This window comes from Nelumbo nucifera, chromosome 4 (genome assembly GCF_055504915.1).
Source record: "Nelumbo nucifera cultivar China Antique chromosome 4, China Antique-T2T, whole genome shotgun sequence".
In the NCBI taxonomy this organism is placed as follows: domain Eukaryota; kingdom Viridiplantae; phylum Streptophyta; class Magnoliopsida; order Proteales; family Nelumbonaceae; genus Nelumbo; species Nelumbo nucifera.
The window spans coordinates 80,603,084-80,620,120 of NC_142652.1; the positions used below are offsets into that span (position 1 = coordinate 80,603,084).

General features: G+C 38.8%; 1 protein-coding gene across 2 annotated transcripts in view; it reads right to left on the reverse strand.

Annotated features, from left to right (window-relative positions):
* The window catches only part of LOC104589011 (phospholipase D zeta 1-like), a 189,508-nt gene extending 178,124 nt beyond the window's left edge, over positions 1-11,384 (reverse strand). For both annotated transcript variants that reach the window (XM_088886667.1, XM_088886666.1), the window contains exons 1-2: positions 10,932-11,384; positions 37-138 (exon numbers count right to left, since the gene is read on the reverse strand). In XM_088886667.1, coding sequence (XP_088742793.1) covers positions 37-138; positions 10,932-11,156 — 327 coding nt within the window. In that variant the 5' untranslated portion in view covers positions 11,157-11,384. The remainder of the gene's footprint in view (positions 1-36; positions 139-10,931) is intronic.
* Positions 11,385-17,037: the final 5,653 nt, after the last annotated feature.

The window sequence follows — 17,037 nt, forward strand, 5'->3', positions numbered from 1 at the left end:
TGAGAAAGAATGATGCCATCAAAAGAACTGGAAAACCTGCTCTTGTTTCTCGTTAATCTCCTCAATAAATGCACGTTTCTTCAGTGCAAAGTGCAAATAGATAACTTGTGAAGCTTTCTTGAGTAGACGCCATTTGAACTGGAGAATAGAAGCATGCAATTAGTTTGCCACATTATTCAGGTAATCTCTTTCCACTACAGAAGAAAACAACTAAGCTATATTTCCATCTGGGCAGAAATAGAGATGAGGTGGAACTAAGGAGAGTCAATTCCATAAGGTTGTTTTTGGATTGGTGCAGAAATGTAAAAGCAGTATATCTGCTACTTTCCATGTTCTGTTGTTTGGCTCCAAAAGATAAGCCATGGGGTATATAGAAAGTAGTGATCTCTTCTGCAATTTCCATCAATTGTATGGACAATAAAATGACTGGAGAGGAAGCTAGGACCAAATCATGGATTCCTCCTTGAGTTTCTATTTCAGTTGCCCAATCCAAAACATAGCCTAAGTCAGATGCTGCTGTTTGGGTTATTTTCATAGCACAGCAGAATGCAGAAAGTCAATGCCATATAGTTTTTCTAAAGTAAAAATAAAATTTATTAAAAGAAAAAAGAAGCTATTAGAAAGGTGATAATGAATCACCCAAAGGGAAAAAAAGAAGCAATAATTCAATCAATAGAACTCCACTTCCACTCCAAAAACCAAAACGCCCACCCCAAGAGGCAAAACAACACCAGCTCAAAAAAGAAAAACAATGTGGGAAGACTTCATATTTCTCCTCACGCTTGTTGTTTGTGCCTGCAAGATGGAGAAATAGCTGACCACCTACTTATCCATTGCTCAAAAAGGTCTGGCTGCATTTCATAAACCTAACAAATTACCTTTGGATTAACCCAGAGCACATTCAATATTTTATTAATCAGTGGCAAGGCTGTGGCCTAGGCAAAAGAGGCAAAGCCTACTGGCAAATGGTGTTATGGGAGGAAAGAAACAAGCGATTATTTGAAAACAAGCTCAGAACTCTAGAAGAGTTAATTTCAGATATTACCTATCTCTGTAACTTTTGGGCTGCTAATTTGGAGCTGTTCCAAGGTCTCTCAATCAATGACCTTAACAGAAATTTACAAATTATTCTTTTCCTCCCTCACTCTGCTCAGAATATCTTAAGACAACCAGCTTTCTTCAGTGAAGGAGGGATGATTTTACACTTTGATGGGAGTGCTGCAGGCAACCCAGGGTTAGCTGGAATTGGGGGTTAAGGGATGAAAGAGATAATATTTGCTGGGTTTTCAGTGGCCCAATCGGATTTACTGACTCAACTAAGGCTGAAGTGTTGGCTGCTCTCACTGGAATAAGAATAGCAAAAGGCTTGGGTTTTCAGAACCTCTCCATTGTAGGGGATTCAGCAAATACCATTAAATGGCTACAAGGGGATCCTTGGAGGTTAACCCATTTTTTGGCAGAAGCAAGGGATTCCTCGGATAGTTTAAATGCAAACCTGTTTTGGATACCAAGGGAGCTAAATCCTATTGCAGATGGCTTAGCTAAATTTGGTGCTTGCTTAGAAAATCTGTATAGTGATAGACTCCCTCCTTTGTAATCTCTTTGGGGTTCTCCCCTGCTTTGTACATCCTCTCATGTAATCTCTTATTTTAATGAAATCTTGTTAAACTTTCCTCAAAAATAAAATAAAATAAAATCAATACATCAGAACAAGCAACACCTCACCTTCCAGAATCTTTGAACAAAACCTAAAACTCAACTGAGAGGCCACCAACTCGTGCCAAAATCCACAGCCCCTAAGTCCTCATTCGACCAACTAAAATCCTCTACCAATGCAGTCTTGACTCCATCTCAAAACCATGCAAATCTTAATCCACTAGCTCAGCTTCTATGTTGGCTTGATTTAAGTCCCTTTTACTTCTCTCATTGACCTCTCTAGATTTCTTTTTCTTCTTATTAGGTCTGACCCCAAATAATCTCCCTTTCATCCTAGCAAAAATTTTTGAAACTTGGATAGCTCTTTGGCTTTTTGACTTTTGAAATATTTGACAGCATCAGAATTCATTTTTGTCTAAAACCTCAGGACCTATCATTGATCCTTGTATTCTCCACATTGCCATCTCCATCCTTTTTGACATCACCACCCTTTATGACAGTATCTTCCTTACTAATTCTCTCTTCCTCCAATTCTTTAAAATCCTTTCAATCTCCTCCCCGCCCAAAAAAAAAAAAAAAGAACCCAACATTTTTCTAACCTTTACATCAACATCCACCACCTTCTCCATTTCAATTGAATTTTTCATCAAGTACCATATCTTCAAACTGATCCTACCCATCTTCCATCTTCCCATCAGAATCACCATTTTCTTTCAGTGATCTTGCTCTGTACTTTTTCCTATAGTAGACCTGCAAAAGTGGCTGATCCACATCCCCCCTCCTTCCCCCCCTTCAACACCTAATATGTTAACTTCCCTCTCCAGCACCTCGGACAACTCCACTCCCATTTGTATATCATTGCTTTCAACTCCTGAAGCCAAACTTTTATCTTCTAGATTACAACCCCCAAGAACTTCCAAACTTGTATTAGACCCCAAATTATTACTTGAACCAATGCCTACATTTTCCATCAGCACTTGGTCGTTTTGACTTGCCCACATTATTAATCACCTCTCTGGTTCTTCAGTTTGCAGGCCATCTCTATTTTCTCAATCTTCATTAGCATTTGTGTCTCTATCAGAAGATCCTTCGGTCACCTTTCAACCTTCAACCCTTGGCATGTTTCCCTCACTACACAACCATCATTAGAATTTTTCTCTGTTAGAGTTAGCCGAATAAGGGTAGATTAGTCAACTCACCTTGGTTAAGTTATGAGCTTATGTGGCAGTCTTATTAGAGGTTCTCTGTCCCATACTTAAGTAGGGGCAGTTTAGTCCTTGTACATTTAATTAGAAGCCTAATCACTATTAAGAGGTCGACTGAGAGGGTTTAGCTATCAGGTTCGACAGTTCTTTCATCTTCTTCTTCTTCTCTTCTTCTTCTTCTTCTTCTTCTCCTTCTCTTTCTTCTTCTCCTTACTAGTTCGGACTACTGTAGCAACAATAGAAACATGGTATCAGAGCGTGACAACTTCAGTCCGTGACCTGTTTCAGTTCGTGACAACTTCAGTTCGTGCTTCAGTTCTCTCCTTTTTCTTCTCTGGGCTGTCAATGGAGAAAAGTGGTTCGTCCCAGGCCTGAAAACATCACAGCTCTTCTTTTTTCTGGTGCACAGAACCTCCTTTCCTAAGAAAACAACTTCAGCAGTGAATGGTTGGCTGAAGCTCTCAAAGGAAGGTTGGTTATCTCTCCTCTGTGTGCTGTTGGTATTTCTGGGTTGAAAATCTTCAAGAACTTGAGAGGACTGATCAGAACCTAGAGAACTAGGTTGGTTGTTGCCTGGTTCTTGGAAAAATTCCAAGAACAGGCTGTGTTTACAGTGACCAAATGGTGTAAGGGCTGCTACTGTAGGTAGCCGAATGGTGCAAGGTGTAATGCAATGGTACTAGATGAGTTTTTGTTGGTCTTGTGGTGCCCTCTTAAAAGCGTTAAAGCAGGTCTGTATTGTGTATGACAGCTATGGCTGTGTGGTGGTGCTTGTGATGCACAAACTCTGTTGAGTAGTTGTAAGAGAGCTTGCATGTGGTTAGTAAGTGCTGAATTAATGTCGGTGTAGTCTGTGTTTTTTTTTTTGTGAAATCAGTAGTGGTGTGGATAAGAACAAAGGTGTGTGTATCTATCATTGTGTTTAGGGACTGCTGTAGGTTCTGGAACATCAAACTCTTGACAGCAGCACTTAGTTGGTGATTGGGAATTCAGATTAGAGGCAGCATTGAAAGAGTATCATGGCAGCAATGGGAGATGGCTGTAGTGATCAGAAACCTAGTGTGGTGGTTTCCTCTGACTATCTAGGTGTACAGATGACCTCAATTAAACTGAATGGTGAGAACTATGTTCCATGGGCCAAGTCGGTGGAAGTTTTTCTCAAGGAAAAGAGAAAAGTGAAGCATGTGAAAGAAGATAAACCACCAGCTGACTCTCCAGGGTTTGATGATTGGGAACAGGAGGATGCTCAAATCATGACATGGCTATGGAACAGTATGGAACCCAAAATAAGTGCCAACTTCATGTTCTTAGATACAGCTAAGGACATATGGGAACATGCCAAGAAGCTGTATTCTGGGCAAGATAATACTACAAGGGTATATCAGCTCTATCATGAGTACTTTGGTCTGCAACAAGGAAATAAAACCCTAGAAGAGTACTATGCCAATATGAAGAACCTCAGAAATGAACTCAATGTCTATCATCCTCTCACTCCAGATGTTAAGGTTCAGCAACAACAGAGGGAACAACTAGATGTCACAAGGTTCTTAGTGGGGTTGAAATCAGAGTATGAACTAGTTAGGGCCCAAATATTGGGGGGCTCTACCCTTCCTACACTTGAGGAAGTGTTTGCTCGGCTTCGCAGGATTTCTTTGGGACAGACAGAGAATCCCACGCAGTCTGATAGATCAGCTTTTGTGACAGCCAGAGGAGGTGGACGTGGTACGAAAGGGGGAGGACATGCCTCCCGAGGAGATCGTGGTGGTTCCATATTTGGCCGTGGTGGTGGTCATGACTCAGGGGGAGGCCATGGCAAAGAAAAAGGCAGCTCTACGAGGAAGTGTACCCACTGTGGCAGGGAAGGACATTCCGTAAATTTCTGTTATGATCTTCATGGCCGCCTTCCCTCTAAATGGGCCAATCATGCTGTTGCTGGTGGGATTGATGTCAGTGATAATCAACAGGCAGACCTAACTCCTTCCACATCTACATTTGTTTCCGGAAGGGAGATGGTGAGTGTACCGCGTGATGAGTATGAGTAGTTCCTTCAGTCCACTTCACAGCACACTACTGCTACTCTTGCCCACTCAGGTATAGCTTGCCTGTCATCTAAAACCTCTCCTTGGATTATTGACTCTGGAGACTCTGATCACATGACCAGGACTCCAGGTGTGTTCTCTTCTCTTTCTGAAACTTCCACATCTCAAACTGTTACCCTTGCCAATGGTTCCTCCTCTCCCATCTGTGGTGTTGGCAATGTTGACATGGCTTCTCTTTCTTTATCATCTGTTCTATATGTCCCTAAGTTTCCATTCAATCTTATGTCTGTTAGTAAATTAACCAAGACTCTTAACTGCTCTGTTACTTTTTTCCCTTCCTCTTGTGTTTTTCAGGATCTCAGGACGGGGAAGAAGATTTGGTGGGGGGCATGAAGCTGGTGGATTGTATTACCTTGACGGTGGTGGATCGTCAGTTGCACTTCAGACTTCACTCACTCCTCTACAGTGGCATTGTCGACTGGGACATCCTTCTCTCAAGGCACTCAAGATACTAGTTCCGTCTTTGAGTCATTTGTCAGTGTTACAGTGTGAGTCGTGTCAGTTTGGGAAACATCGTCGTGTTTCCTTCAGTCCTAGAGTTGAAAGTCGTATGTTGAGTCCTTTTGCTTTGGTTCATTCAGATGTTTGGGGCCCAATCAAAATAGAGTCTTATAATGGTTACAAGTATTTTGTCACTTTTATTGATGATTGTTCAAGAATGACATGGATTTATTTAATGAAAGAAATGAGTGAATTATTTTCCATTTTTCAAAAATTCCATGCTGAAATACGTACACAATTTGGTGTTCCAATCAAAGTTCTTCGTTCAGATAATGGTCGTGAATATTTTCTAACTTCCTTTCAACAGTATTTAGAACAGCATGGCATCATTCATCAAACTTCTTGTGCATCCACTCCTCAACAAAATGGGGTGGTTGAACGGAAGAACCGTCATCTCCTTGAAACAGCTCGGTCTATTCTTCATCATATGAGTGTTCCTAAACGGTTTTGGAGTGATGCTGTACTTACTGCGTGTTTCCTCATTAATCGGATGTCCTCCTTTATTCTTCATGGTTGGTCTCCCTTCTCTATCTTGTTCCCCACCTTGTCTTCCTTTCCATTAACACATCATATCTTTGGCTGTGTGTGCTTTGTTCACAATCTGAGTCCTGGAATAGACAAATTGGATGCACGCTCCATTAAGTGTGTCTTTCTTGGCTACTCTCGGACTCAAAAAGGGTACAAGTGTTACAATCCCATTACTCGGAAGTGCTATGTCTGTCCTGATGTCACCTTTTTTGAGTCTGTTCCCTTCTTCTCAGGAACTGAAGCATCTTCGTCTCCACCTTTACTTCCTCTTCCGCTTCCGGTCAGTGATCCAATTCCGGGTGTTCCTGTTGGAGTTGACTCGTCACCTCATCCAGTGCAAATCCCTACTGAACGACCACCAATTCGGCAAGTGTATACACGTCGAACGACACCGGCCCCTCCTCCAGCTTCTACCTTGTCTGCGGATCCTGTCGTTGCTCCTGTTGCTGAACCTTCAAGACTTGACCTACCCATTGCCTTACGGAAAGGTAAACGTAGTTCTACTCTCCATCCCATTTCCAATTTTGTTTCAGTATCTCGCCTTTCCGCCTCACATCGCCAGTTTGTTTCACTATTGTCATCTATTTCCATACCTAACAATGTCCAAGAGGCTCTTAGTTCACCTGGGTGGAGGCAGGCAATGGAGGAGGATTTCTCTGCTCTTCAGCATACTCACACGTGGGAGCTCACTACTCTTTCTCCTGGTAAGCATGTTGTGGGTTGTAAATGGGTGTATACTGTTAAATACTTGCCAAATGGTAGTGTGGAGTGTCTGAAAGCCAGACTTGTTGCTAAAGGGTATTCACAGTTGTATGGAGTGGACTATATGGAGACCTTCTCTCCAGTGGCTAAGATTAGCTTTGTCCGTGTGTTAATTTCCCTGGCAGTTATATATGATTGGCCCTTATTTCAACTTGACATAAAAAATGCCTTCCTTCATGGTGACCTTATAGAGGAGGTATATATGGAGCAACCACCTGGGTTTGTTGCTCAGGGGGAGGCTAGTAAGGTGTGCAGACTGAAAAAGGCAATTTATGGGTTGAAACAATCGCCTCGTGCTTGGTTCGGGAAGTTTAGAGAATTGGTGAAGAATTTTGGAATGAAACAATGCCAGGTTGATCACTCAGTATTCAGCTATGACTCAGAAGCTGGAAAGATTTTATTAGTGGTCTATGTGGATGATATTGTCATAACTGGCAGTGACAAATTGGGGATCGACAAACTCAATGTTTTTCTGCAAAATCATTTTCAAACAAAAGACCTTGGGACATTGAAGTATTTCTTGGGTATAGAAGTTGCTAGATCAAGACAAGGTGTAAACCTGTGCCAAAGAAAATATGTTCTCGATCTATTGGACGAAACAGAACTGTTAGGTGCAAAACCGGCTGAGACTCCTATGGAACCAAATGTTAAGTTGAGCAGTGATACAAGGGAAATATTTGATGATCCTGGAAGGTATAGACGACTAGTCTGAACTATTTGACTATCACGAGACCAGACATCTCCTTTGCAGTCAGTGTGGTGAGCCAATTTATGCAGAACCCTCGTATATCTCACTGGGATGCAATTCTTAGAAGTGTAAGATATTTGAAGGGAGCTCCGGGTCATGGGCTATTATATAAACCAGGAGGAAAACTTGAAGTAGTTGGGTACATGGATGCAGATTGGGCGGGCTCTATGTCTGATAGAAGATCTACTACAGGTTACTGCACATTTCTTGGAGAAAATCTTGTGACGTGGAAGAGTAAAAAGCAGACGGTTGTGGCTAGAAGCAGTGCTAAAGCCGAGTACAGAGCCATGGCACACACTACATGTGAATTAGTGTGGTTGAGGAATCTCCTACAAGAAATCGGGTTCCACATGGATAAACCTATGAAGTTGTACTGTGACAATCAAGCTGCGCTCCATATCTCATCCAACCCTGTTTTTCATGAAAGAACAAAGCACATAGAGATTGATTGCCACTTTGTGAAGGAGAAGGTTCTTACTGGAGAGATAAGCACAGAACATGTAAGCTCAGGTGATCAGTGGGCAGATTTGTTTACAAAAGCCTTAAGCTCAGGGAGAGTGAACTATATATGTAACAAGCTGGGATTATATGACATATATTCTCCAGCTTGAGGGGGAGTGTTAGAGTTAGCCGAATAAGGGTAGATTAGTCAACTCACCTTGGTTAAGTTATGAGCTTATGTGGCAGTCTTATTAGAGGTTCTCTGTCCCATACTTAAGTAGGGGCAGTTTAGTCCTTGTACATTTAATTAGAAGCCTAATCACTATTAAGAGGTCGACTGATAGGGTTTAGCTATAAGGTTCGACAGTTCTTTCATCTTCTTCTTCTTCTTCTCCTCCTTCTCTTTCTTCTTCTCCTTACTGGTTCGGACTACTGTAGCAACAGTAGAAACATTCTCAATGGCCATGATCTTCACCTGCCAACACATACCTTCAGGTATGTGTGTTTGGGCTGATTTGGGCTATCCAAAGAGCTATCTGAGTTTCCCTTATTAAGTCCTACAACCCTTGGCATGTTTCCCTAAGAACCTTCATGGTATCAAAGCACCAAGTCTGCCCATTGTCTTTGGTTTTGACCAAGATCCTTGCATGCTATAAATCTTCCCATGTTCTATTCTGTATCATATTTCCTGAAGATCCCACATTTATTGCCAAGCATTTTGAACATTTGAGTACACCATGCATGAAGTGAAATCTCGAATACGTTGATCAAAACAAACTCCTCCCCGGCGTGTTTCTCACTTAACCCACCATTAGCATCCATTTCCCCAACCTCAGTAGTTCTAGAAGCCAATCTGATTTATCTATCTCACATCTCAGCAAATCCTCTACATCTTCCTTATTCTTAAACATGAACAAAAAATAATCCTGCATTTAGACTTCTAACCTTCTTGAAACCTTTCCGCTCCCATTCTATTCTTGCTCAATCAAGAACATCAGCCTTGTATGATAGAATTAATGAACCTTCCAAACAGACAAGATTCCAATAGTTCCAATCTCTCTTTGAGCTTACATGCAATATTCACTACCACACTTACGCACGCCATTGTACACAATATGACCAAAGTTGTTCCAATTTCTTCATGAAAGAAAAAAAAAATCAGGTTGGATGCACTCAGCTGGTTCACAACATGATTACAGTCGTTTCAATGTCTTCATGAAAACAAAGAAATTCAGCTGCAACATTAACTACCACACCTATGCGCACCATTGTTCACAGCATGACTACAGTAAGCTGGGATAAGACTGTCAAGTTCAGTTGAGTTGAACAGAATGCATAAACTAGCAGATTTTAAGATTTCAATTCCATTTTGGGTCAGATCTGAAATCCCTGAGGGGTAGTCATCTGAATTCCATGGAAGATGGGCATAGAGTTCAATTGCAATTTCACTCCTATGATCCAGAATACAGCCTTGTGCATTCAACAAAGAGAAATGCACCTTTCTAACAAACCCATGTTATACCAAGTGAAGAAAATGGAATGGAACTAATCATACCTAGTACCACAGATTTATTGAAATTTGCATTGAGATAAAGATAACACAAAATCCCATGAAAAGGTCACTGGCATGCCATTGATTACTCAATAGACAGTTTTGTCATTCGTCATGGACTTATGTAACTTCATTGCTTGCAGAAGTGGTTTCATATGGTTAATCATGAACTAGCGAAATAAAGCGCAGAAGGCATCTAATTTCAGATTCTCAAGATACAAAAGACAGGGGATGTGAACACAAAAACAAAGCTTCTAAGTTGCATTAAATTCCTAGTCCAGCTACCTTCTATTTGAAACCTATTTATCTAACAGTCAAAGAGTGCATGTTGTTCTCCATGATAAACTTGATGAAAAAGACAAGAAAGTGAGTGGGTTCATATGTTTATATAACATATTATAACTCTCTCATCTCATCTATGTAGATGCCTAAGAAAGCCAGGATACTGCATAGGTAATTCTGTCTGTGAAAGTAATATCATCAACTTATAACAGCACATAAGTTGTCATCCACTTTCTATTTTTACAAAAGAAGAATGATCCACAGCACTTAAGGTCTAAAACTTCTAAACCAATAAAAATGACAAACCAGACTTAGTCCCTTGGTGTCTTTACTCTAGAATGGAAACAAGATTTAAATTATAAAAGTTACATCCTGAATATATGCAGCTTTCTTGATTATCTTCTCAAAGCATCATATATTAATATTGGAGTTGTAGTTGTTTTATTAACTGCTCCAAATATTCCACCGTAAATAAATGCCCACACCGGAAAACCAATCATGCAATTAGGTGCTCCAAAACCCAGTAAGAATTCCACTTAAAACACCATTGTAATTGACCATGCTAATTCATTTCCCAGTAAAATTTGGTTCAGTACATTTGTCATAATTGGTTAAGAAACGCGCAGCTGTCCATGGTGAAAAATATTAAATTGAACTGCATTTTCTGCAATGCATTTATAAAACTAAAACAATAATATTGGAAAGATAAAAATAAGTAATATCTGGCTCCTTTCACGGCAATTAGCATTCAAGAGGACACGAACATTGTAGAGAATAAACTGCTATTTCCATATCAAGGTCGTGTAATCCCTGCGTTAGTAAGGCTTCTTATGGTTAATGAATTCTTTATATTATAAAGCACGCCAAATTTTTCTATTTTACATACTGAAGCATATAAGCTGTATACTTCAGGATACAATTTTACACGATTCCAAAAATAGAAGTATCCAAAAAATAATAAATTAAGAATGTGTTCGTTCTAATAATGGTGCAATGCATGGAGTTTAAATCTAAATAGGTTCAAGCCTAAATCTTCAATGGCGTAACTACATCCTTAATTGTTCAATTTTCCCATAAAAACAACAAAGTTCAAATGCTATGTAGAATTCGAAAAATAGAAAAAATAAATAAATCCTTGAAAAGGAAACAATGCGTGCCTGTCTATACTGGAATTCAATGGTGTAGGACAGAAGCATGGGGGTGATATCGCCGACATCGGGCCGAGAGACGGAGATGATCGTCGCCTTTGGCAATTCTTCGAAAATCCATGTCGGTTCGGAACCTTGACGGAAAGAACGAGGAGAGAAAATTGTCGACTGCTCTGAAAGCATTTGAACGTAGCGAGGGCAGCCAGTGGGAATGTGTTGGTCAGATGCAGGCATTAGAATGCGAAATAAATTCTAAATTTCTAGTCTCAGATCGGGAATATCCCATACGGATAGCATAACCGGCAAACCGCTTTTGCATCTTTCTCAGGCCAGTTTCAGGTTGTCACTGTCTATCGAGAAATGAGAGAGAGAGAGAGAGGGATTTTGTTGATTGCTTTTCCGTTTAAAGCTACAAAAAAGCAATAAACTACGTCAAAGTATGAAGCTCTCCAAAGTTTCTCCGAGTTTTGCTTTGGACACTCATCCTGCAGTTAACGTATGGTTCCCTATTATTTAGATAGGACAAAATGAAAGATTTTACTCTTTTGGTAAAATACATAAACCTCCCCCGGAAAATTTCTGATAATCACAAAAATGTCCCCTATAGTTTTAAAGGAGCTGAACAAAAACCTTCCTTCCGTTACTGACCTAGTGCTTAACAAAAATCAATGCATCATTTTTTTCAAATACCTATTTTACCCTTTTATAAATTAATTTTAATATATTTTTATTGAAATGCTCTTATTTGCACTTGGGGGCATTTTTTTCTGGATTTTTATTGAAATACCCTTTTCTGGATTTTGAGAGAGGAAAAACTTAATCTGGATTTTGATTCTCATTGACCAAAAATCTTATGGCTTTTTTTTAGATTTATGTGGGGATTAGAAAAAGTTTGTTTTTCAGGGTATCACTTACCCCCATCTCCTAAGTGAGTAAATAACCTTCCCACCTTGAGGGAAAATTGTCAACACTTGAAATAGACAAAAATGCCCCTTATAATAATAGATTTTTATGGATAAAATGGTCATTCTCTTATTTACATAAGAAATAAAAGAACATGAATAAATGCACTTACCCGGATAAATCTTTCCTTTCATTTATTCGGATAAATAACTTACCGAAATGCGAACGAGGCCTTGATATTAATGATGCTCCCCTTATCCACACTCTCTTAAGTCTTCCTCTGATCATGATTGAAAGCCAACCTGTCGTAAGCTTCAACTCAAGGAGATGAATTTATCACAACGAACCCATGATTTACAGGTTAAGCTTCAATTAAAGGAAATGGATATTCAAATGCCAAGAGACTGAGTACAAATTTGGAGAAAAACCAGGTTTGGGAGCTATGAAAGAGGATTCATGAACAGGAAGCGACCATTTTGGTCACATGTGGCAGGATTGAGGCGTTGATAGGAAGATTTTTTTTGTTGATTTTCATACAGGGGTATTTCAATAAAAATATATATAAACTAATTAACAAAAGATAAAATGGATATTTGAAAATTGATGTATCAATCTAACGTTGATTAGTGATAGAAGGAAGGTTTTAGTCGAGCTCTTTAAAAGTTAAAAGAAGGTTTTTGTTAAGTGAAAGTTGTGAAACTATATGAAAAGTTATGATTGTCACAGAAAGTTAAGGGGAGGTATTCTACCTTATTCTTTTAAGCAATGTCTTTCCCCGATTATTGCAAAACATTTTTTTAGTTTTTGCCTTAGATTATGGGCCCTTTTGTCTCAACAAACTAACTCGAATCCAATATTTGAGATTAATTGATTGATTAATCAAGGTCACTATATGTCACTATTCAAAAGAAAGAATAAAAAAAGGTCGCTTTTTATCACGTGAAATTCACTCTCCAACATTCAACATGGCTCGGTCTACATGAATGCAATCTATAGTAAGAGGAAACAGGGGAGGTTTGGGGTCGTCTCATCGCAAAGCTGTTCATACATACATGCCTCCTCCTTTTCATTATCACACGTATACATATTTATTCTTTAAATGAAATAATTAGAAGTATAATTAGATCAAAATTAAAATCTCTATAATCTTTAGTCTCTTATGAAATCTACCATTTTTAAATCATTTTCTCTCTCTCACCTTTAGTCAATAATTGTAACACCTCTCTTTTTCCATTCAATCCATCTTTTTCCTCTTAAATTCCCTTTGAATCCCCTCTCTCTAAAAGTAGGGGTGTAAATTAGATGAATTGAGTGGTTTAGGTTAAGGGTTAATTTAAATATGAATCATAGTTTAGACCCAAATTAATGTCAAAACCCAAATTTCCCACCAATATATAGGATGAGGCAATTTTGTTACTACATAAATGTCTAAAGAAACCATTTCTCCTTTCCATGGATTATCAAGTAGGGTATAAACGGTATTCAAAAATCCAATTTCAAATTCGATATTCAATATAGTCAAATTAAATTTGGATAATTCGAATATTTAATCGGTCGAGTTTGGATATTATATTTGATGTAACCGTTTCTGGCCACGTACTAATTTTTTTTCGTGATGTATCAATTTTTCGCTAAGTACTTCATCATTTGATGAGCTCTCTGGTGGTGAGCTACCTGGTGACGAGCTCCCTGGTGGTGAGCTACCTGGTCACGAGCTCCCTGGTGATGCGCAACCCAACTGCCCTCTGCATGAGGTGATCTCCTCTCCTTTGTAGGTGAAGGGAGCTGAGGGACCTGCGAGAACTCCATCGTTTCCTCCTCTTTGTAGGCAGCGGGAGCTGAGGAACCTGCGAGAACTGAATCAGAGGACCCAGGGGTATTTTCCTGGCGGGGACTCTCCGATGCCTAAGTTAGCATTCTGATTGTAGGGAGATTGGAGAGAAATGAGAGAGCTAGAGAGCAGGGATTACCTCCATTTTTTCATTCTCTCCCCCTTGTCTTTGGGAGTCAGAGTCCTTATATAGTGGTGTCTCTCTGCCGCAGCCATTACTGCCAGAGCTGAGGTGGCGGGTGCAGGCGGCTGCTACAGAGTACGGCTCTGCCAATCAATGGACAGCTCTCAGGACTGGCAGGCACGACGCCACCTAGCGAGAGACGTGGGTGCAGGTCTCCGGATCTGTCAGGTACGGTTGTCAGGCAGGAGATCTTCCTGCAATACGCCGAGCTGCCCCTAAGTGTCGAGCTACCTGTAAGTGCCAAGCTGCCCCTAAGTGTCGAGCTCTTCATAAGACGTCAGGCTGCCTGCGGAGTGGCTAGCTGCCTGTGGCGAGCTGCCTATGCCGAGCTACCTATAAGTGCCGAGCTGCCCCTAAGTGGCGAGCTCTTCGTAAGACGCCAAGCTGCCTGCGGAGTGGCTAGTTGCCTATGGCGAGCTGCCCCTAGCTATACCGAGCTCCCTGAGCTATGCCAAGCTGCCCGAGCTGCCTAGTTGTCAAGAGGCTGCACTTGGTTTGCATGAGGTGCCAGGTGTCACAATTTCACTGGAGGGCCAAATCCGCCCTCATCAATATTCATACTGAATAGTTAATCGGATATGGCCTAATTCGATTCGATAAATATCCGAATTCAATTGATTATTTAATTCTTATATAATATATAAAATAGTTTATATAATTTATATATAACAATTAAGTTATATAAATAATTTATATACCTTATATCAATAAAATATTTATTTTATATATTTATTAATTATCTAAAATAATTAATTAGTCGAATTCGAATCGAATCTTTGATTATTTAATCAGATTCGAATTCGGATATTAATTTTCAATACCTATTGAATATCAAATCGAATTTGGATATCAGATTTTTTTTAATCGGATTCGAATTTGGATATTGCTTGCCTAATCCAATCCGCTTACACCCCTATCATCAGGTTTTTTCTCTTTTTTTATTAATTTAACGTAAACTTAATTTAGGGATTGCTCCCGTTCAACAATAAAATGCAGTAAGAAAGCACATAATGTCAACCTTTGGTTATCTTCGTCAATTCAATTTTAACTTGGTTATTGATCTCTTGCTAAGGCCAATGTGAGTCCATTACAAATGGACCAAGTCCAATCCAATTTGATGAATTCTTTGGACCATTTTGGATTGATCCAATTCAATGTCTAGACCATCTGATCTGTTCAAATTGGTTCTAATTTAGATTTGTCCAAATCCAAACCTAATTCATTGAGATCGATACTCTTATCTTTTATCAATGGACTGAATATTAGTTTAACTGACCCAATCCAATATAAATCCATTACTGATGGACCAAGTCCAAGATAATCCAATAAATATTTTGGACCAATAAGTCTGGACTGGTCCAATTCAATATGTCTTATTGGTCCATCAAAATTGTATTATTTGGATGGGTCCAACTAGGGGTGGCAACGAGCCGAGCTTTTCACGAGCTGTTTGAGCTCGAGCTCAAGCCCAATTCAGTGGCTTGATTATTAAACGAGTCGAGCTCTTGAGCTCGGCTCATGAGGCTTGCCGGTATATATATAATAAAATTATAGAAAATAAATATATAAGAAAAATATTATAATTATTAATTATTATAATTCTTAATTTTTAAATATAAAATAATTTTTTCATATATAATTTTTATTTTTATAAAATATTTTTTTCTAAATATTTTTATAAAATATAAAACGAGCCGAGCTCGAGCTTATGAACTTTTGACTCGAGCTAAGCTCGAGCTCAAGGTTCTAGCTCGAACCGAGCTCGAGCCTTGTAGAATAGTCTTGAGCCGAGCTCAAGCCTGATACTATTCGGCTCGGCTCGGCTCGAATCCACCCCTAGGTCCAACACAAAACCAGTCCATTGACACCCCTAATTATGGTGTTGTTTGGTATTGGACAAGGCATTTCTACCATGTCATGTCATGTAGGCATTTTGCTCTCTCCCTCATTTTTTTCTTGTTTTGTTGAATGTTATCAAGCCATTTCAAGCAAATATTAGATGTCTTGGGTTTTGCTAAGGTTTGAAGAAAATGCCATTTTGACATTTTTTGCAATAGAATCAACGTTTCCTCCTTTGTCTATTAGTAAATGTGAACATGCGTTGCATGTGGCAATTTTAAGATAATAATTGTATTAACAATAATAAAGTAAAGATGTATTATTGGAAATGGCAAGCAAATTTACAATTCTTTTACTCGATTATGGAAATAAGGGTTGTACATATCTTCAGGGAGGCTAATAGGGTGGTGGATTGGCTTTCTAAGAAAGTAAGTGATTCTTTAGCTCATGGTATCTATCACTGTTTTCAAAACTGGACCGGACCAGACGGTTGGACCAAAAAAGCGGGAACCGGTTAGGTGACTGGTTCCGTTTCCCCCCAAAATCGGATTTTCTCAAAAAAAAAAACAATTGATTTTGGTAAACAAACCGCTGAACCGGGCGATTAACCGTTCAAACAAATTTGACCATTTTTAATTTTTTAAATAATTTAATTTTTTTGTCAGAACGGGCCAACCGTTCGACCTAGTAACCAAACCCCTGACTGGTTCGGTCTTGGGTCGATTTTAAAAACCATGGTATCTATAACAGTTTTGGGGAACTCCCAGTGGAGGTTCAAAGACTTATTAGAGATAATGGATCTATATGTTCAAATACTCATTTGGTTTTAAACTTTATATTTTATTACATCATTAATAAAAATAATTCTTGTTTATCGCACTTACCTTTTTTAATACGAATTAATATATAATATAGTAGATGTGTCTACAATTTTTCTATTTTATGCATTTTATGTAATTTTTGTATTATTTTTATTTTTAAAAAATATTATATAACTACGACATCATGGGTTGATCCAATGATATGAAGAGTTGAACCAATGACCCATCACACAGGGAGGAAAATGGTTTCATTTATGGATCAATTTTAAATTTCATATCCCAATTTCATTATTAATAAAAATACTTTTTATTTATCATACATATTTTTGTTTAATATGACAAATATAAAATATTAGAGATGTGCCTAAAATTTTCTATTTTTAAATTTTTAGTATTTAATTATGGCATCATGGATTCACCTGTTCAGCCCAAATAGTAGAACTACTTACTCGCCTTTAGAAAAACAGGTTTAGTTTTCACTTGATTTTAAAAATATAAGTTTTATAATATTAATATCAGTGCTCATGGATTTAAGTA